The sequence below is a fragment of the Haemorhous mexicanus genome, chromosome 6 (genome assembly GCF_027477595.1).
Source record: "Haemorhous mexicanus isolate bHaeMex1 chromosome 6, bHaeMex1.pri, whole genome shotgun sequence".
NCBI classification, from domain to species: Eukaryota; Metazoa; Chordata; class Aves; order Passeriformes; family Fringillidae; genus Haemorhous; species Haemorhous mexicanus.
This window is the reverse complement of record NC_082346.1, coordinates 49,001,657-49,022,964: the sequence shown is the minus strand read 5'-3', so window position 1 is coordinate 49,022,964 and position 21,308 is coordinate 49,001,657. Positions and strand designations below refer to the sequence as shown.

Genomic DNA, 21,308 nt, shown 5'->3' with positions numbered 1-21,308 from the left:
TCAGAAATCCAAGGTTGTTATAAGTTGTCTTTGGTCAAGTGCTCTTTTTGGTCTCTATGGTTCTGTTTCTGTGTCTGAAAGGAAAGTGAAGGTATTGATTATTTCATACTAGATTTGTCAAGAGGTTTTGCTTATTTGAGTAGTTTGATACCATTGTGAAAAAAGGAAAAAAGTTACAGGTATTTTCTTAGAAAACAGATTTCACCCAGACATTGCACTAAAATGTGTCTGTCCTGTGCAATGCTACATTTCAAGTTAGTATAGATGAAATTACACATTCAATATCCTTAGTAAGTTACTGGTGCTGTGATGACCCTTCAGGATGTTTCCTTGCATAAATACAGAAGCCCATCCAAAGGAGCCTACAGTTGGCTCGTGGATTATGCATGTACTTGTCTTGATTTTCTCAGGAAAATTGTTTATTGTATATACAATAATACTGTATATAATTATTTGTGGAGGAGGGAGAATTTATGGGTTATTTTTTTGTAGCTTTTATGCCTTTGCAATAAAATTGCCTGGTTACAGTTTGTTTCAATTTTCTATCACCTTTGGATTGTCAGGTATTTTCTGAGATGAAAAGTATTATTTTAGTGTTGCACGTCACTGTGTCTGCCACTGAAATTACATTTTTTGTAATATTTGAAGATGGTCTTTTCATGTCTTAATCCATAGGATTATTGTGGCCTTTATGAACATGGCCTTTTTTTCTCTTCACACCCTTCTCCACTTTTTGGCATATAAAATGGACGGAGGCTTAGGGATGCAGAAGGAAATTACTGGACTGAACAACTGGTGTCTCATTTTCAGTTTAAAACAATGTAATCTAAGTAACCCTAAATAATGTCTGTTGTTCTTCCTCCATGTTTGTCTACATGGCTTAAAATGATGGAAAAGAAAAAGGGTTTCTTCTGCTTGAGTATGACATATATTGTTGAATTCAGAGGAGGCTTAGTGTGATAGTAAAAAGTATGATGGCTGTGAAGGAATTTGTAAGCTGAAGTCTTAAATAAGCAGAAATTTACCATGTTCCTAAACTTTTGAAGATATATGCATACATTATTTGGATTAATTTGGATGAAAGTATTTATTTCAAAAAGGAGATATGTTTTCTAATGTGTGTTTTAGAAGATGTTTAATTGTATTTTCCCTTTCAAGGTATAAAAGGAAAGGAGAGTCCTGTCTTGGCATAGATGCCAAGAAACAGTGCATAAGTTGGGACAGTTCTGCATCAAAAAGGAAGCAAGCACAGAGTCAACCTGAGCGCTACTTTACAAAGAACAATGTGAAGATGCTGAACACAGATGGGATTCTTGTCTGTAATAAAAATTCTCCCTCTGATCCACCTGCTTTTATACCAGTTTCCCAAGTGGAAACTGATGATTCTTCTGACACAACAGAAGTAAATCCTCTTGGAGTTTATGATCCATCAACCACAGTGTGGCTGCAAGGAAAAGGGTGCAAGAGTGCAGATAGTGAGTCTGTAAATACACAGCAAACAGTTCAAGAGCCTGGGATAAACATGAACTCCATTCTAATGACAAAAGTGGAAGAATATAACAAGAAAGTTAGAGAAAACCCAAGAGATATTAATGCTTGGATGGAATTTATTTCCTTTCAGGTATATATTATACCTCATTGCTTATTATAAGTAATAAGTACATGAACATTATATTGTAATTTCATTTGTTTAGAACTGTATATCTTTTCTTGGTGAAGAGTGAACTATTAAGTCATTCACAAATGTCAGCATTCTTGTGATTCTAGTGGTCGTTCTTCCTAAGGTTGTAATGATATTTCTTTTTGTTTTAGGATGAATTAATGAGAGGACCTAGCCCTTATGCCAGCAAGGGAGAGCAAGAATTAAGGAGAAAATCACTCAAGTTAATCTTGGAAAAGAAACTGGCTATTTTAGAGAGGGCAATTGAAAGCAATCCAAGTAATGTTGATCTGAAACTTGCCAGGCTGAAGCTTTGCACAGAATTCTGGGAACCACCAGCTGTGATCAAAGAATGGCAGAAGCTAATTTTTTTGCATCCCAATAATCCAGAGATGTGGAAGAAATACCTTCTGTTCTGTCAAAGTCAGTTCACTACCTTTTCTGTTTCAAAGATCAACAGTCTCTATGGAAAATGTTTGACAACACTGGCAGCTGTACAGGATGGCAGCATGGTATCCCATCCTCTGCTGCCTGGCACTGAGGAAGCTATGCTGGGTAAGGTTCTTTCTACATATTGTGGTCACATTCGTCTTCATAGGATCTAACTGTATTAAGAACAGATTTTCCTATGTATTGCATGAAGCTTTTCTTCTCTTCAAAATGCCTGGCATCCTGGTTTCTTAGCTGAGAATTAAAGCAGATATTCCAACCAAATATGGATATAGCAGATCCTTCTCTTCCCCAGGACAGTTTATGGTACAACATGCATTAAAGTCTAATGTGCTGAGTGGTTTATAGTACAATGTCAAGACTGGAGAATCACAGCCAACAGCCAGGAGATGTTCTTTTATAAAAGGGAGACTTGTGAAAAAAATAATTATCTCTTGTTCGGAAATTTTACAGTTGATTACTTTAATCCTGAAAAGAGAAGGAACAGTCCAAGTCTGATGTGAAATTTTGTTGAGAAACCCAGTCTGTAGATGGAGAATTCTAAGCTGTAATACCATGTGATCATGCCTTTTGTATTTCTTCTATGCATACATCTACCACTTTATAATTTATTATATAATTATTCCTGGAAGGAAAATAGTCAGATAGTTAGGATGCTGGAGTGGATTCAGGGAAGAAATGAGTTCATGCTCAGTTCTGGCATGGTCTTTAAATTTATTTGGAGCTAAATGACTTAACCTATCCAATTTTAATTCTCTACCTTGGCATGTCATTGTGATTATTGATCTGTAAATACTTTGAGGAGGGGAAAAGATTACTGTCACCATGAGTATTTTTGACTTGTTTTTTTTTAACTTTAAAATTCATTTTTAATCTTAGAGAGTATTATGGAGGAGTCCTTTTTTTATTTCATGTGCCTCAAAGTCTAAGAAACCTCTTGTTTTTATCCAGTCCTGTAATTCCTGTTTGGAGCAATGATGTTATGCAATATCCAGTCTGGACTTATAGATAGAGATGCTAGGTTACCAAATTGGTTTCAGGTGTTCAGATCTCATACGGTCTTTGGCTGATTCATTTGAATCAAGCACTGCAAAAAGTGCTGCAAAGGAAAAATGCTCTACTGACCAGTGCATATTGTACAGCCTGATAGCTTCTGATTGCTTCTGCTGTCTCTGATTTCCAATATTTCAGACACTCTATACACTTACCAAAATGAATGATTCTCAGGACAAAGGTTTTATTCAGAATCTGGTTTTGGAAACAAGAAGGTGTTTCTTTCATTTTGTTTTTCCTGCACATATTTGAATGTATGTGACTCATGAAATACAAACTCATGAAGCAGTTTGTCAGCTGCTATGAGAATTTTTTTTTAATAGAGTTCCTTTAGCAAGTTAACAAATTTTAGATTGATGTTTTTCTAAATACTTTTTTGCTGGCAATATCCATAAACAGCTAAAAATGAAAATGAACTCAAATTCATGAATGGAACAGAACCACAAGTAACTTCTTGTTGTTCTGTCTTAAGCCTACAGTGGTTTGTTTATGAACACTCTCAAGTATTTTATTTTTCCTCTTCAGAATTCAAATTATAGAATTAGAGAAATTTCACTCGGAGACTTCTTGATTTGAGATTTCTTTATTAGTGACTCAACTATGTAATTCTTGGGCTGAGTTTTAATTGACAGTGTACTTACTAGGGAGGTAATCAAATTGTTCATTAAGATAAATATATACAGAATCTTTCACAAACTTATTATGAGGTGAGTAGCACTGTAGATGTACATTAGGCTTATATCTTCAACCTTTGACCTTTTCTAAGGACAAAGTGTAAGAGCTCTAATTTTAAATAGTGGGGGACTGTGCCATCTAGTGTTCAGTTCAATATGGAGTACTGTCTGCTTGGAAATAGGTGGGTGTTTGTTTAAAGTATTGAAAAATTTTGAAAAGGTAAAGCTGAATTTAAAATGGTAGATCAGCCTTTACATAAATGTTGAGATAAGAATTTATAATACTTTAAATTTACTAGGAACCGTTAATATAAAGCAGATTAATATAAAGTATTCTTAATTTTTGCTATGTAAACAGAGTTCTGTTTTTCAAGTTGTACCTCCTGGTTGGGGAGAAACATCCTTATCTTCTAGGTCAGTTCAGCTGCAGAACTGTCTTATCATCATGGACTGAATTAAGTATGTATTCATGCTGTTTTCAGTTTTTGCCACAAAGAAAATGCTGATCTTTGTATTTCATCAAATATCTTTTTTTTTTTTTCTAGTGCAGAAAAATTTACACTGTAATTTATTTTTGGCACCAGTTTGGCAGCAAATCCTGATGAGGCATTTTCTACATTCAGAGTATTTCAATCAAAGTTCATTTCTGAAGCTGAGAGACTAGGAAAGGACGATTTTTTTCAGTATCAGTTTGACACAGTGCCTAAGTTAGTTAAAATACTTGGGAAGACTGTATTATAAACTTAATAATTGTTTTTGTTGTTTAAATGCCTTCAGAAATCTCAGAGTCTTTATTAGCAGGAATAATCATTGGCTTTACAGAAAAAAATTGATTAAATGCCCAGTGTGTATATTCTAGCTGAATTCAGGTTTTTATGTGTCTGATACATATCTAAATTCAGATAAAAGGAGTAAATAATTTCCCATGTGTTAAATATAAGATGATGATGATGAAGAGCAGTTGCTGCTAACCTATGTTGTTACATGTGTGTATCTAGGCACCTAATATTTGGATTGTTTAAAACCCTTCAAAGAGAGTGTGTTTAGTGAAGGAACAGTAGTATTTAAAGAACTGTTTTACTGTTTCCCAAGCTGTCAGTGATTTGTTTTAAGTCTTTATGGGCTTGGGGTTTTTTGAAAGTCTGTTGTGATTTAAAGCAATTTAAACGGCTTCTGTTGTGTTAAGACTGGGGTGTCATTTGGAGTGATTGAATATCACTGAAATGTCCTTGAGCTGCCTCATAAGGGAGGTGTTTATAATACCTGTTACTTCTCCAACTCTTGTTGCAAAATATGGAGAGGAACACTGGGACTTTGCTTCCGTTTTTAAGCTGACACTGAAGTTCAGTGTGCAGTAGGGATATGGCAGTGGTTAGAAAAATGATTTGTTGAAGAGTGAGGGACATGGCTTTTCCCTACTTTTAAGCAGTAATATATTGACCGGAAGACTGGACTTCTCTTAACTCAGGTCTTACATACAGAAAAAGGGAATGACAATTGGAATGAAAATTATATATTGGTAACATATTATCAATGTAAATATCTCATGCAAAACTGAGGCAAAAAGGATTTTTCTTGTTATCACCTCCTGTGTGCACTGTGATAACCCCCAGCATCTTCAAAGAGGGCTATGACACACTGACAGATGTTGGATACACTGAAGTGCAGAGCATTGTGTCTAACTTTCCACCAGTAAAGACAGTGCATGTATGGCATGAATAAAAAGCCATCTCTTCAGCATATTTTAAGTGAGCAGTCCTAAAGTTCATTAAACTGTGACCATTTTGACATGCATTTATGCTGGTTACCCTTCATCGTTTGGATTTTCATACTGTTCCAAAACAATTATGTTCTACAGCATGTCGTGTATGTATTTTTATATTTGTGGGTTATAATAAAACAATTTGCAACAAAATTGGAAATACTAAAATTTTATCTTCTTTTCTTTACAGCTATATTTATTCAGCAGTGCCACTTTCTGAGACAGGCTGGCCATTCTGAAAAAGCAGTGTCTTTGTTTCAGGCTCTGATTGACTTCACCTTCTTTAAACCTGACAGTGTAAAAGATCTGCCAACAAGGGGACAGGTAGCAATTTCCATTTAAATGGGTGTGTGTCTTTATGTATTACAGAAAATGCTGTACCAGAAAAATGTTGATGAATTTTTAAGGCCATAGGGAAATATTTTGGGTAACAGCTTACTTAGAGGTTCTTCAAGGTGATGCTTGCATTGAAAAAAATGCTTGTGTGTCCTCCAGAACTACAGGCCAAATGGCTGCTTTTACTGTATATTATAGAACTGTGATAACCAGTCATTTCATATCTTTTTTTAATAATTAAAAATGGAAAAAATTGAGCTAGCTGACCAATGTCTGTGTCTAGCTAGCACTTGCCCTGCTTCTTTTCCCCATTATGCTGTTGTTTTTTTTACTGGTGATGGAGAGAGTTGCTAGGACATAAAATCTTTCAGTTCAGACAGTTTTTGCCAAAGTTTCTTAGGTTCTCTGTTACCTGTTTCCATTATTTGATGGCTACATTAGGAAACACTTTTGTGCTTTCAAGTGCCTTTTATTTGACCCATGAGATTCTGTTCAGCTTATTATGGTAAATGTTAAAGTACTAAATCACTTTTTCTCTTAATTTGTTCAGGAGGATGTTGCACATGCACCCCACTAATAATAAGGAAGTTAATATTTAGATGCCAGTAGCATCATCCCACTGAACTGTTAGGAACTGTTTCCTTTTTAATGAGTGGTAGAGAGGCCACCATTTAGGCAGCTGGGCTACTGTAGAGGATGAAAATTAAATTTTGTGCACTACCTCACAGTCTTCCCAGAAACTCAGACTCCAGTTCTTGCTCTCTCAATTAATACTGTTACCTACAAATGGAGCAATCTTACAGGTTAAAAAATAGTAGTGTCTTCTTAAAGGGATAAAATTTAGAGTTTAATCATAGCTATCATGGAGTAGTTGCACAGATACATGTAGTTACAGTTCCAATCATTTGAAAAACTGCATTTGTAGTATTTAAAAAAATACTACAAAATCTTAGAGCAGGATGAAAAGGAACCTTGATTCAAAAGGACCGTGTTTAGGTTGGAAAATGCAGTTCTTGAAAATAGGAAAATGCCAGATTTACAGCTGATCACACATTCTGCTGTCTTACAGAAGTGTTATGACTCAGTCTGGAATTACTTGTTTCTGTACTGTTTTCACAGTTCACTTTCTCACTTGCAGCAAAGAATAAATCCACAAGGAGCAGAATTATATTTTGCAGTTTGCTGTAAGCCTGGAATTTTCTCATGTGCTGATGCTTGGTTTTTCTTGGAATAAATTTTATTGTTAATATTTGTATTAACAGTCGCATCTCAATGTCCAAGCCAAGGGTTGGTAAACAGCAGAAGCATTTAATAGGTGAGAGATTGTCATTAGAGCTTAAGATACACAAAGCAGAGGAGGAATTGATGAATCTAGAGATGACTGATTGCATGCTGGCAGTGACAAAGTCACTAGGAACTTCTGATTCACTGAAAAGTGCCCTGACCTTTTTAGCCATCCTTAAACCTGAAAGATTAAAGTCTTATGGATCTTTTTCCTCTTGTCTTTAGTCTAGTCATATTTATGTGCAACTGTAACATTTTTATTTGACCACAGGTGTGTAATTGAGTTATCATTCCATTAGCCAAATTCTTCATGGTCCCATAGAACTTAGGGAGGAGGGGAGTTTTGGATTCTGAAAGCCACACCTTAGGGACTTTGGATCTTTATCCTCTAAATACCTATAAAGGACTGTAGGCATAAAAGTGTTCTGCTTTCTTTAAAGCCTGTTAACTTTTAAAACAATCTTTATTTTCATGAGAAGCACTGATGACAGTCCTTATGTGCCACAGCTGTAACTGAAGTACTCAATTGTGCCTGCTGAGTGTTAAGCAGTATCTAACAAAGTCTTCAGATACAGAAATTATATCCAGTACATGCTTGTAGGGTCTGAGAAACCAAAGTTGACAGGGATAATGTCTGCACAACAACAAAAATTATTTTTCTGTATGTTTTGTTTTGGTTGGTCCTGTCAAAAATAATAGGTGGAATTCTTTGAACCCTTTTGGGATAGTGGAGAACCACGAATTGGAGAAAAAGGAGCAAGAGGCTGGAAAGCGTGGATGCACCAACAAGAAAAGGGTGGCTGGGTTGTTCTTAAGCCTGGTATGTGAGTCTCAATATGTGTAGTTGTATGTCTAAGTGTTCTTCTAAACATTTTGATTAGAATGATATAATCTGATTCTTGTCATGGTTTTGTGTACAAGTTTTAAAAAATATTTACTGATATCAAGATAATGTATCTCATACTTCACAGGGAATAGCAGGTGTTGAATGTTCTGTGTATGATGTTGTTTATGGAACATTGTTGCCCTTCCTACAGTGAGAATTAGAGGAGAGGAAGGCATATCCTCCACTTCATGTTGAAAAAGCCAGAGGTGTGAGTACTTGGCAGAGAATCATGCTCATCAAAAGTGAGAGGAAGCTACTTTCCTTAAGACCCTTTCACTATATTATTAAGGTGAAGTGGGATTATATTGTTAGATGACAGTTGCTTCAAGGATACCTAGATTTGTGATTCTATTTCTAGAATCAGACTTTAGTTTCTCAAGCAATGGTATAGCTAAAATAGGAAGAAAACATTTTCTTTCTCTTTGTGATGCAAAAACTGAAGGAATTGTGTTTTCACTTGGCTGGAGTGCTTCTGGATGAGCAGAGATGCAGAAAACACTCCCTGCTGCTTAGCCTCACCTTGTCTTGTGGTCTACAGTACTTCTTTTCATGTCAAGGACTATTTCTCATGCAGATACAGCTTGCAGGGAAGCAGGAGGCTGGAATGTGTCTGACCAAAGATGAGTGGTCTTTGCTTTTGCTACTCCTGCTGTAGCAACTCTGGTGAAGCAAGTTTGGGTCTGCTTTTAGTAAACAAAGGAACTGAAAGATAATTATGTGCCTCCCTTGTCCCTGGATTAAGATGGAATTTCCTTGGCCCCTGAGCTCAGCAGTTTTATTTTTGATGGCTCTAGGCATTTTGTTCACAAATTGAGAAGACACAGTATTAGAGAAGAGGACCACTGCCAGTCTTGGGCAGCTCCAGTATATACCAGTGGTTTCCCCACGTGTCAACCCCTAAAGTCCAGGTGCAATTTTCAATTGAGTGTGTTCATTAAAAACTGTCAGGTTTCTTCAAACTTTGATTAGATTGTAGAAATGCTGTCTTTTTTTATAGAGTTGCTGACTAAAGGGGATACTATTGGTCACAAAAATATAGAGAGAGTAAAAATCTTGCAACCACCTGTTTGTTTTACTGGAAATTTAAGAAGAACTGGGATTGGGAGTGTTTCACCTAGTTAATGGCAGGTGTCAGGATCAAGAATTTGGAGGTGATGTAGAAGTAGCTTGACTTTTATAATGCAGGCAACCATTAAATTTTGAGGGCAATTTTTTTCCTCTGCAATAAAAAAGAAAAATCTCTACAAGTTTCCCTTTGCCTATAGGTGCTCATCAGTTTCTGCACAGAATTAATATATAGCTGTCAGAAAAAAAATATGGTAATTGTATCCAATAGTCCAGAAAGATTATCATAAAAGTGGGATGTGGTTAACTACATTCTTCAGAGTGTGTGTGTGTGTGTGTGTGTGTGTGTGTGTGTGTGTGTGTGTGTGTAACTATGTGGGTTGTTTCAACTGCACATTAATTAAAATGTTGCAAATACCACTTGTTAAAAGCAACATGGCTAAACTTGTTTTGCATTGTTTAATATTAAAGTACCATTTTTTTATGTTCAGTGGTTTTCTCAAAATGTTTTATGCAAACTAGTATTGACAGAGCATACTTGAAATTTTATGCTCAGGTATGAAGTGAAGAATCTAAATTGCACAAAAGGATGACTGACGCTTGGCTGTTGCTTGCAAGTTGCTGTTGATAAAAGTGCTCCACAGCCTGTCAGTGTTTTTTCTTCTCCTCTGTGAAAAAGTTTGAGTGCTGACACTGATTCACAACTTCTAAAAGTTTGGAAGCTTCCTACTTTCCTATTACAGAGTTGGTGTCAAAACCCAGAACTGTGATGTGGAAAATCTCAGCCATGTCTTGTGTGGTTTTTTTATTAGCTACATTTATTTCCATTGTTAAAGTAGTTAAAGTGTATGTCATGCCTGGCCTTTGGATTTGGTGGGATAATTTTTCTTTAGTAATCTTGTGTGTGTGTGTATATTGATTTGATTTTAGATGATGAGGATGAGGAAGACGTAGATGAAGATCAAGAAATAAAAGATAAAACTCTTCCCAAGTGGCATATTTGGTTGGATATTGAATATTCCCGGGAGGCAAGGCACTGGTTACCTTGGAGGCCAGACAAAACCAAAAAGGAAACTGAAGAAGATTGTGAAGATCCAGAAAGACAGGTCACTGTGATATAATAGAACAAGGGGAGATGATAAGACTAGTTATACTTTAATTTGAATTCATTGCCATGTTTGTGGATATTTTAGAAGAATAATACTTTTCTTTGTTTGGAAAAAAGATATTTTTCTTTGAAATTCAAAATTTGCCTGAGGTTTTGTGCTGAGGCTTCTGAAAACCATGGGAAGCTCATGGTAAACTTTGGAAAGTCTGCAGGCAAAATAGTCTGTCTTTGCTGTTCAGTGATTCCTGTCATCTGTGTGGAGAAATCTCACAGAAATATGTGTTTAAGAAGAGATGTGCATTAAATAAACAAAGGTTTCATTGCCTTCAAGTCAGATAGTTGGATATTTTTTATTCTTTGGGAAATAGGTCAAGTCAGACATTGGTCTTCAAATTTGAATATGTTAAAAGGCCTATGAATAAAGTCTTCCAGACCTTCATTTTGTAAGCTTTCTGTGGAGGTCTTTGTTGTTCACAGGCAAAGAAATCTCTTGATAGCAAATTTACAGTCTGGCTGGAAAAACAGACGCTTGTTTAACTTGTCCATTTTTAATTTGAATGACATTTTGATACTATTTAATGGTAATTCTACATACTATTGATTTGAAAAGATTCTTTAATTAAATAAATTACAGTTTTGCTGCTTTTGATTGCATAAATTAATGGAATTTGTTTTCATTTGGATTTTTTTAGGTGTTATTTGATGATCTTGGACCGTCTTTAATCCGTCTTTCTAATCCAAAGCTTCAACATCAACTATTGTACTCTTTTTTGCAATTCCTTGGAGTTCCATGTACAAGTAAACTCTTTCCTTCCAGTCTCTATATTGCCATGGATGAAAATAACATCTTCGACAGTGTGCTTTATGATGATAAACCACTGACTTCTGTTGATTTTCCACTCTCTGGATTCAACAGTATTGGTCATATGGATACAATGTCACGAGGCAGACATCAGATAGGCCACTATAAAGAAGGAGAGGAGTTCATACAGAATGTCTTCCATGTTCTGTCCCAGATATTTACAGGAAAGGAAAAATCTAACCTGGCCATTTGTTGGCTACAATATGAAATATCTAAGGTAAGGAGGAGTCTGCCTATAATCAATGTTGTGATGTGTGGCTTTCTTCTGTAATAATGTTTATGTTGAATTTAAAAAAGTCTTGACGAAAGTTGGCTTGCAGGACTAAGTATTCAAATCAGGAAATGTCAGTTAAGATGGCACAAGGAGGAAAAAAAAGAAAAAACAAAAACCCCTTTTCTTCAGTACGTATTAAAGAGTGGCATACCTGTAGCAAACTATTTTTTGAAGTTTTGCATAAATGTTATTATATGATAATATATAATTTTGTAATTATATTATTAAAAATTGCTGTGAGGGGCTTTTTTCTCCTTTCTGCTTCCATCTCTCTCAAAATATACTCTGTTTATTTTTCCCTGCAGGTAATTCAGTGTCTCCAAGCAAAAAAGAAAAAGAAGCTAAAAGCACAAGGGAGGAAGAGTAAAAAGTTGGCCAAGAATTTTCTTAAAGCACCTGACAATCGAAACAACCTTTCTCTCTGGAAACTCTATGCCTACCTAGAGTGGCTGCTTGGTAACACAGAAGATTCCAGGAAGGTGTTTGACACAGCTCTTTGCACAGCAGGGACAGGAGGATTGAAGAGTGCTCAGCTCTGCAGCCTCAGCCTGCTGTACGCTCAGCTGGAGGTGGAACTGCTAGAAAGTATGGAAGGAGCTGTCACGTCTCCTGCTGTTCATATATTGACCAAATTGACTGAAAATGGACCATATGTGCCCTATAGTGGACAAGTGTCACCTGTGAATATCTTGAAAGCTCGTAAAACATATGAGCATGCGCTGCAAGATTATTTAAGTAAAACAGCAGTTTCTGATCAGGATCAGGTCTATGATACTGATCAGCTGGTTAACCTGGTTGGTTGTTTTGCACTGTTTCAGTATTTGACTGTTGGGATCGATGCTGCAGTATTAATATATACACAGGCTTCAGAAAAACTTGAAGTTTCTAGTTCACAGAAATGTGAAAATACTGGAGAGAATTTTGGCATTCTAAATTTTCCCACTGCTCTTGAAGCTGTCACACTGCTGCATACAAATTTACTGAGATTCCACATGAAAATTGGTGTTTATCCTTTGAATCCCCTGCGAGAGGCACTAACAGAGGCTCTGAAACGGTATCCTAGCAACCAGTCTCTTTGGAGGTCATACATCCACATCCAAAGGAAGTCTCACTGTGCAAGCAAAGCACGAAGATTTTTTGATAGTGTCACAAGGTCTACTAACTCTTTAGAGCCATGGCTGTTTGCAATCCAAGCAGAGCAGATGAGAAAAAAGCTCACAGAGAAAGTCCAGAGGTAACACCTTGCAGCTCCTTGCAATTATTCTGTTTTGAATCTGTTTAATCACTCAACAGAGGAGAGAAAATGCTATCACAGTTCTCATTTTGCCGGTGAAGAAGCTGTAGCTGCAAGAACTGTAGCTCCAGCTGTAGCTGGAGGTTTTTTGTTCAAGGCTGAACAGGGAGTCAGTGGCAGAATCTTGAACAGAATAAAAGCCCTGGGTGATAGCCTTATGTCCTTTCTCCTGAGCCAGATTGTGTTTGTTTGATTACTTGCTACTAGCATCAGGATGATACACATTTCTTTAAGGAATTTTTAAATAACTAAGGCTGCTTAGATGGGCAAGATAGAGAGTGTGAGCTTAGAAACTGCTGCATTTTAGTACTACAGCAATAAAGAGCATAATACAGAGCTATGCTGCAGTTTCTGCCTGAGCTGGCTGCCCTACTTTACTCCTGAATCACAAATACAGTTGTGGCAGATCTGTTTCCATAGTGAGTCCTTGAGAGTTTAGTTTTCATACGGGGCTGTTACTAGGTAGAAGAGGCTGGAAATTCCATGAATTCACAGGGATCTGGGCTCAGATATTTTGCTCCTGAGAAAGGAGAAAAGTGTAGGAGATATGGAGGAAAGTGTAGGAGATAGGGGAACAAGGTACATGTTCATTCTTAGAGCTTAGTCTCTTAACAATTGTCTTCTCAATGTTTGGAGCTACCTATCCACTGCTACCTACATATCTGCTGTGGCATCTGCTTGGTTGTTTGTGTCTGCACATGACAACAGGTCTAGGAAGCAGTTACCTGGAAGTTTTACAGGGCTGTAAGCTTACAATACTCACACTTGGTGAAATTACACAATTACCAGTATACTTTGAAATGATGGTGCATCCATTTCTTTGATTGCTGCAGGCTGGCAACAGGCATTCAGACATGATAGTGACATTCCTGAACTGTTTGTGTCATCCTGAATTGTTATAAGAATTCTACAGCCACCAAATGTAAAGGAGGATTGTGATTTGATTTACTGGTAATTTCAGACTAACACAATAATAGGTTTTCATTATTGTTACTTGGAACTGAAAATTTCAGAACTATTTTCTCTGTGAAGCTGAGTTCCTTTCCAGATTGATTACTGCTAGCAAAGCCTTTCCTATAGATTACATTTATAAGGGACAAGTTGGGTGTTGCAAGAGCAGAGCTGAACTATTGCAACAGGGAGATAAGTGGCCTGTCAGTCATGCATAAAACTAATGTTTTGTGATGTTGTGACAAAATAAGAAAATGACTGTGCCATGTCTATTTCGTATTCTGGTTTGTATTTCCCCTTAAGCACATGGAATTCAGATGAAAAAATGAGCACAAAGGGTAAAGCAGGAATGTTTTTAAGTCACTGTTAGGTACAAGGCTTCAAATGTTTGACTCTTGCAGAGTAGGTTACATAATTTTCCCTCATGGCAAAGGTTAAGATGAGAGGGAAAATTACTTCAAAGACATGTGAAAAAAAAGAGATAGATTAGGAGCCAAGTGTTATTGGTGAGTGGAACAAGCTGGCAGGCTAAGAGAACATGCACAGACAAGTGATGTTGCCATCAGTGCTGCAGTCTGTTTTGTCAAGCTCAAGCATCAAAAGTAAGCCAGTCTGTATCAGCTGTTGAAGGAAATCAGTGCTTTGGTGAAAACTATGTACCTGCTTTTGTGTTCTGCCTGGAACTTAGGGAATTTGAATCTCTGGGTGAAAATTACTGTTATAATTGTGTTTGAAATCCAGAGTTGTAATTTTGACCTTGATCGAAGAGCAATTTATGGCCTTATAAAAGTGATGGGTAAATTTCAGCAAACTTCCCTGGGCACCAGAAGATGTGCTGATCCAGACTTGAATTTCTTTTGAGCTGCTCTTCCAAGCTTAGAATCATAAATTATCTTGGAAGTAGGCTAAGATGTTTTAAGATCATGTGATAGTGGATTATTATGTTCAAAGAGAAATTATTTTTGAACATACTACATGAATTTTCACAAAAATACTTAATTTATATTTTTTTCCTAATTTTCCTATTTAGAAATGTGTTGATTGCGTTAGCAAGTGCTAAAAATCTGGTTTATAACATTGAGTTTATAGCACACATTACAAAAAACCTGGCTATATATGGTGCTGTGAAGAGAGACAGTGCATTGTTCTTTACCCCTTCTTACCCAGATGTGGTCCCTTGGCTTGGGTTTAAAGGACTGTTGTTTCTTCTCTGTGTTTCAGGGCAGATGTTGGTGAAATACATTGCACTATTCCTGAAACTGGATTAACAAATCGGATTGTAGCTCTGTTTGAACATGCAGTTCAGAGTGAAAATGGTACCCATTGTCCACTGCTATGGAGAATGTATTTGAACTTCATGGTAAGAAGAAAAATATCTGTTTTGTTTTGTTTTGCCATATTTGGAATTCTCATAAACACAGCTGGAATACTGCTTAGAAAAAGGAATACTAAATGCTGCCATGCCTCTGTGATTTGCAAGGTGATATATTTGATTTGTACTGCTCCTTATTGTTGGAAACATTAAGAAAAAGGTAATTCATGTGGATTAGGAGTAATAGCTTCTGATGTTATAGTCTTAATACAGGTGCAGACATTCTGTCTGTCATCCTACACAGAAAAAAAGTGTGTCCTAAGATACCAATAGATGTCAAGCTGCTTTCCAGTGGAGTAGACCCCAGCATAAATTGGGTGCAGGAATTTGCACCTCCTGTTGAACTTTAAGGTTTCTGTCATCCCTCTGGATGGCAACATGACACTCTGGTGGATGGATCAGCCACTCCTCTCAGTTTTGTGTGGTCTGAAGGCTTGCTGAGGATGTACTCTGCTCTATTACCCAGATCATTAACAAAGGTGTTAAATGAGATTGGTCCCAGTAGTACCCAGGGGCACTGCTAGTCACTGACCTGTAACGAGACTTGTTCCACAGATTGCCACCCTCTGGGCCCTCTTTGAGAGAGTTTTCTCACTGTCTGTGCATCCAGTTCTTTTGTCCACTGCTTATTTAGGAGGCTCTTACAGGAGACAGTATCAAAGGCCTTACTGAAGTCCAGATAGACAATGTCCACTGCTCTCCCCTTATCCACCAGGCCAGTTATTTCATCACGGCAGTTTATTGGGTTGGTCAGTCATGACTTTCAGTGAATTCACACTGTCTGTTGCTGATTTTCTTCTCACTCAGGTGCCTGGAAATGGTTTCCAGGGTTAGCTGTTCTGTCACTTTCCGAAGGTACTAGGTGAGGCTGACCAGTTAGTTCATTGAGTACATCTTCTTCCCCTTCTTGAAAGCAGGAGTGATGTTTTACTTTCTTCAGTCTCTGGGTCCTTTTCCCAATTGATGTGATCAAAGATTGCCAAGAGTGACCTCTCAATGACATCTGCCAGCTCCCTCAACACTTGAGGTGCAGTTCATATGCAAAATAAATGCATGGTAGGCAAAACATAGCTATAGCTTCTGTAACTTGCCTTCAATTTTGACAGTCTTTTGATTCTTAAAAGCTGCATATAAAAGTTACATAAACTGGTATTGCAGTTTAATGCTGAAAAGCAATAATGTTTGTTTCTTCCATAGATCCCCATGGAAGTACATAAATAAAATCATATAGTCAGCTTTGCCATCTTGGTTTTCTTGCTTCTCCGAAGTACAATATGGAAGATGAAAACACTCAAGTAATAACTTTCATTCCCCAGTGTTACTCTTCTGTTCATGTCCCCTGGTGTAATAAGTTGTCAGAGGGGGATCAGCAGTCAGAAGACTGAAATAGAGAGGAGGCAGAAGAAGAAATCTTGTTCTGAGTTTGAGAAGATCTCTTGTGTGGGACTGTTAATTGTGACTATTTCTAAACAAATAAATGCTTTAAATATTTTATACAACTTTGTATGTAGGAATGTACAACTGTTATTCTTTACAAACTAATAATGACACCCCAGTATACACCAATGCTAAAGATCAGCCATTATGTATTTTATCACTAGTGCTTCATTCATGGAAGATACCTTTTCCACAAGAACAACAAGGAGAATTTACTAGATGCTAATAAGATGGACGCAAATACAGTAATAGCTTGGAATAACATTATTTAGAGAAGCAAAATCAATCAGAAACATTTACATTTTCAGACATAGTCATAGAAGAAGTTGTGATTGTTCAGTATTACCCAAGTTCTATAGATCTGTTTTGTCTTTGCTGATGAAACATGGGTTATGTAAGTGGACAGGGATGTGAGCTGGAATCTGGCTGAACTGCCAGGCTCAAAGGCTTGTAGTCAGCAGCATGAACTCCTGCTGCAGGCCAGCCACTGGTGCTGCACCCCAGGGATTGATACTGGCACCAGTGCCCTTTACCATCTTCAATAATGATCTGGATGATGAGAGTCTGTACCATTTGCATCTGATACGAACTCAAGAGGAGTGGCCAAAGCACCATATTCTGCTCTTGGTCTGTCCAGGTTCCTTTGAATAGCTGGAGTCCTTGTTCTCTTCCTTTTCTTACATGTAAAGCCTTGAAACTCCTATAGGACATCTGAAGAGTGTAACCTGACAAAATACATAGCTACAACAATGTATAATAAAAAATGATTTCTCAACAGAAGAACACTGAGCTTTTCAGCAATCATTTCTTTGTCTCAGAGGTAATTGTTTCACTATTTCAGTTATAACTGCACTGAAGTATGAATGGTTTTTTATCACACAGGCTTCACTAGGAAAAAAAGAAAAAAGTAAAGGATTGTTTTATAAAGCTCTTCAAAACTGTCCTTGGGCAAAGGTAAGCACAGAAATCAGGTAAACTTGTCATCATACTTTAATCTTTGAAGTTCTGTATTTGAAAAAATACTTAGCTTTAGTAGTTGTTGTAAGAAGTTATATGTAAATGAAAGGAGAGGTTTTTGAGGAAGTAATGTTAGGATTTTCTGCAAATAAGAGATGTATCTTAAATGGAAACATCATCAGTAGTCACTGCAGTTTGTGTTTCAGGACAAAAGGGTGTTGCACTGAGGCACAGCAGTAAGAAATCCTTTGTGATCTAGAAATGATTGAGTCTTTCAGGCTTTTATCCTGAGCAAGGTAGTATCAAAAATACAGAGCTAAATAAAAATTTATTTATGTAATAATACATAAAAATTATTGAGAGAACCTGCAACTCCTCAGGTATGCTGCAAATGCTCCAGTGTCTCTTGACCTCCATTTTATCTTTTTGAATCAAGTTACTCAGTTCAAGTTTGAGAAGATTAAACATCTACCTGGCTGTCACTGAAGGAATACTAATTCTGTTCCTATTACCTTAAAGAATACATGATATTTCTTATGTTCTTGCTACAGAGTTGTTGCTGTCTACTTACTTTTTACTGTGTTTCTTGCTGGAAAGGTAGCACAGAAAATGTTCTTGCTGTCTTTTCAGGTGCTCTATATGGATGCAGTAGAGTATTTCCCTGAGGATCTGCAGGAGACACTTGATCTAATGACTGAAAAAGAGTTGAGAGTGCGGGTGCCTATGGAAGAGCTGGATCTGCTACTAGAGATTTAAAAGCTACTAGAAGTACAGAAGCTGCTTCCAAAGCTAACAATTAGATCCATTATCATACAAGAACTCTGTTGGGACTTGGGTACTATGTACTTGGCATTTTTTTGTTAAATATTTTATATAAATTCCTATCAAAATGGAGTTCTACTACCTGCAAGTATTCTGGAATCAAGGACTGCATTTTGCCCACAATAATGGATCCATTCCTCTGCAGTATTGCTGCTCCCACAGAAGGATAGTCTCCCTAAATAGCCTCCTGTTGGAAGTTGCCTGCATTTCCTACTCTATTATTTGAAATTACATTCCCTAGGGTTCAGTAGAGGTTTGGTACATGCCAGCTATGGCTTGAGGAGCAGCACAGGAAATAAACATCTGCCAAATGGATGCTCCACTGTCCACCAGTTGGCAGACTTCAGTAATTTCTTTCAGCATGATCTGGCTGTGCATATGCAACTGCCAAGTCAAACAGCCATTATGTCTGTACAAATACTGTAAAAGCTAAATTTTTGTTTGAGCAGGCACCTATTTTGGTATGTTTTGACAGATGATCATTTAAATGTAAATCTTTCTGAAAAATATACCTGAATATTTGAAAATTCAAAAGTAACTTGTTTTTTATGTATTAATTTAATAGAACTGAGTGTATTAAAAATTAAAATGTGTCCATAATGCATCTCTAAGCAGCTCACTTCTAAACAAATTTTTGTAATTGATTACTGGCTTTGACTCAAATCCAGGCAATTGTTGTAAGAGAAGTAGAGGTTTGATCTGCACTTGATTCTCATCAAGAAGGCATAGTCTTCTATGATTATTTTAAAAGTAACTTATAGTCCTTGAGGTTTTTAGTAAGCTGCTAGAGAAGTAATATGAAATATGGTAACAGTTTAAAGATACGGTTATGTTATATATTTATTTTGTAAAACAAAACATGCTGAAACATGGAAAGGATTGTTTAGCATCCCTATCCTTGAGACCAAGGACTCAGAAACTGGATTTTCATCTGAAACAAGTATACCTGCAGCCACAGAATACCCTAAACTGCTTCAGACATTTTTCATGAGAAAACTAATTGTCACCAGCAGCACTAAAGCAATTGGGACCATCCAGCTGGTGAGATCCTATTACACATGAAACAGTCTGAACCAAGACATACAACTTCTAGCTCAGGTTTGCCACTACTGTAGAAGACAGAATACACTTTAGTCCAGGCAGCATTTAATTTATTCCTTTCTAAAATTATTTTAAATATTGCAGGGAATATGTATAATTTTAAATGGCATTACAGCTTTTCTGAAGAGCCTTAGACTATTGATGTAGTTGCAAGTGATGCTGGTTTTGCTGTAATTATTAGTCTTTGTGAAAAATAGTTTATTTTTAAAATCTTTACTTTCTACAAAAATGACAGAGCTCCTGAATTGGAGGTAGAAGTTACTCTGTACCCTGCACACTAAGATGACAAATTATGCCTGTGTTTGTTAATGCTTTACCATCACAGCAGAATGCCATTTCCTCTAAAGCCCTGAAGGGGCAATGGGGAGGGGGAGAAGCTTGATTGTGCTCCTTCTTAGAGTCACAGAAGAACCCAGGTTGAGAGGGACTTTGAAAGTTCATCTGGCCCAACCTTTTGTGGCATAGGGAGCCTGGATGAGATTTACAAGCTCTCACTGCAGTCACATTTGAAAACTCTGAGTGATGGCAGCAACGACTTCTGTATCCATCACTCTTCTGTTCTTCCGTGCATCCTGTCCCAAGTCCTTTCCTTTGCAGTTTCTCTCAAACCAGCACTTGGGCTTCCTTCCTTTTGATGGTCAGAGGCTTCCTGGAGCAGGTTCTGCCTTTTAATTCAGTCCCCAGTGGCTTTCCTGTCCTTGTGAGGAATGTACTTGCTGTTCACTTTCCCCTGATATTTATTACTTTTGTCAAGTTCAGAAACTCTGGCAGAAGTGGCAGCAGTTAAATTCTGCTGCAAAAGCTAAGAGCTGAATTTTCAAACATGTGTTTTTCAGTTCCTGCGGTGGCAGAAAGGGTACTAGAACAGTCCTTGGGTTCATTTAATGCAATGCAGCTGTTCTTCGGGGAGCTGAAGCCATCTCTTTGTGCCTGTTGCTTTGAGCCAGCACTAACAGCCATGTCCCTAATAAAAAGTGCCTTGCTTGCCATGCATGTCATAAAGCTCTTCAGCCCCTCAAGGAACAGTGAGATCAACTGCCATGATTAGAAAGTGCTAAAAAACCCCGAGCTTTTTGTGACCTTTCCAAGGAGACAGATCTCCTAAGGTTTATAAGAATGGGTAATAAAACTTGTTTTTCTAGCTCCAGATGAAAAACAATTCTATTTCAGGATTTCTGTCATCCAGATTAAATAAAGGACTCCATTCATCTGTAGGGTTCATTTTTAACAATGAGCCACATAATTTCTACAGAGAAGAATAAAATCTCTTGGCCCTGCTGCTGCCATTGTTGTTGGAGCACTGGCAATGAGCAAAGGCATTGCTCTGGGTGTAACTCTCCAGTGTTACTGGCCTGCACTTGCTCCAAAAGAAAATTCCCAGAACAAAGACTGCACAATGCATAACTGGTTTGCATGTGGAACTTTATATAAAACCTTAAAGATCATATGTACAACATTTGGAAATGAATTACTTAGAACTTAACAAGCCCTTCAGGGTACTGAGTACTACACAGGATACTTCGTAAGTAGTACATGCATGGCTACAATGGAGCCAGTAGACACCTAGCCCCCATGGGAATGGAGCTGTAGGCAACAGAATTGTCTGGGGGGTAGAATTCAAGGTTATGCTGTAGGACACCAAGCCTGGGACATGTATTTAGGATTTCTCTGTGCACATCTGCTGCATGGCAGACCCTGCACCTCTAGCACTGGGGCTGATGCCTTAGGAGTGTGCACATCCTGCCATGGGCAGCATGGGGCCCTTGAACCTGTTCCTACTGTTGGTTCTTTTCAGAGACATTCTCTAGCTTGGACGTTTATTTAATGAACTGAAACTCTTTTGGGAAAAACGAGTTTATAAACTATAATCTTAAAAGTACCTTATCCAAACACGTTTAGATGTTTAAGGTAGGATTACTAATGAGCATCCATCTTGCTCATACAAGCTGCAAGTGCTAGA

At 37.3% G+C, this 21,308-nt stretch overlaps 1 protein-coding gene across 1 annotated transcript in view; it reads left to right on the top strand.

The window, feature by feature from the left end:
• The window catches only part of NRDE2 (NRDE-2, necessary for RNA interference, domain containing), a 28,296-nt gene extending 9,515 nt beyond the window's left edge, over positions 1-18,781 (top strand). The window contains exons 5-14 of the mRNA XM_059850138.1: positions 1,159-1,621; positions 1,813-2,215; positions 5,790-5,923; positions 7,919-8,039; positions 10,101-10,276; positions 10,971-11,357; positions 11,720-12,648; positions 14,881-15,019; positions 17,351-17,422; positions 18,056-18,781. Coding sequence (XP_059706121.1) covers positions 1,159-1,621; positions 1,813-2,215; positions 5,790-5,923; positions 7,919-8,039; positions 10,101-10,276; positions 10,971-11,357; positions 11,720-12,648; positions 14,881-15,019; positions 17,351-17,422; positions 18,056-18,181 — 2,950 coding nt within the window. The 3' untranslated portion in view covers positions 18,182-18,781. The remainder of the gene's footprint in view (positions 1-1,158; positions 1,622-1,812; positions 2,216-5,789; positions 5,924-7,918; positions 8,040-10,100; positions 10,277-10,970; positions 11,358-11,719; positions 12,649-14,880; positions 15,020-17,350; positions 17,423-18,055) is intronic.
• Positions 18,782-21,308: the final 2,527 nt, after the last annotated feature.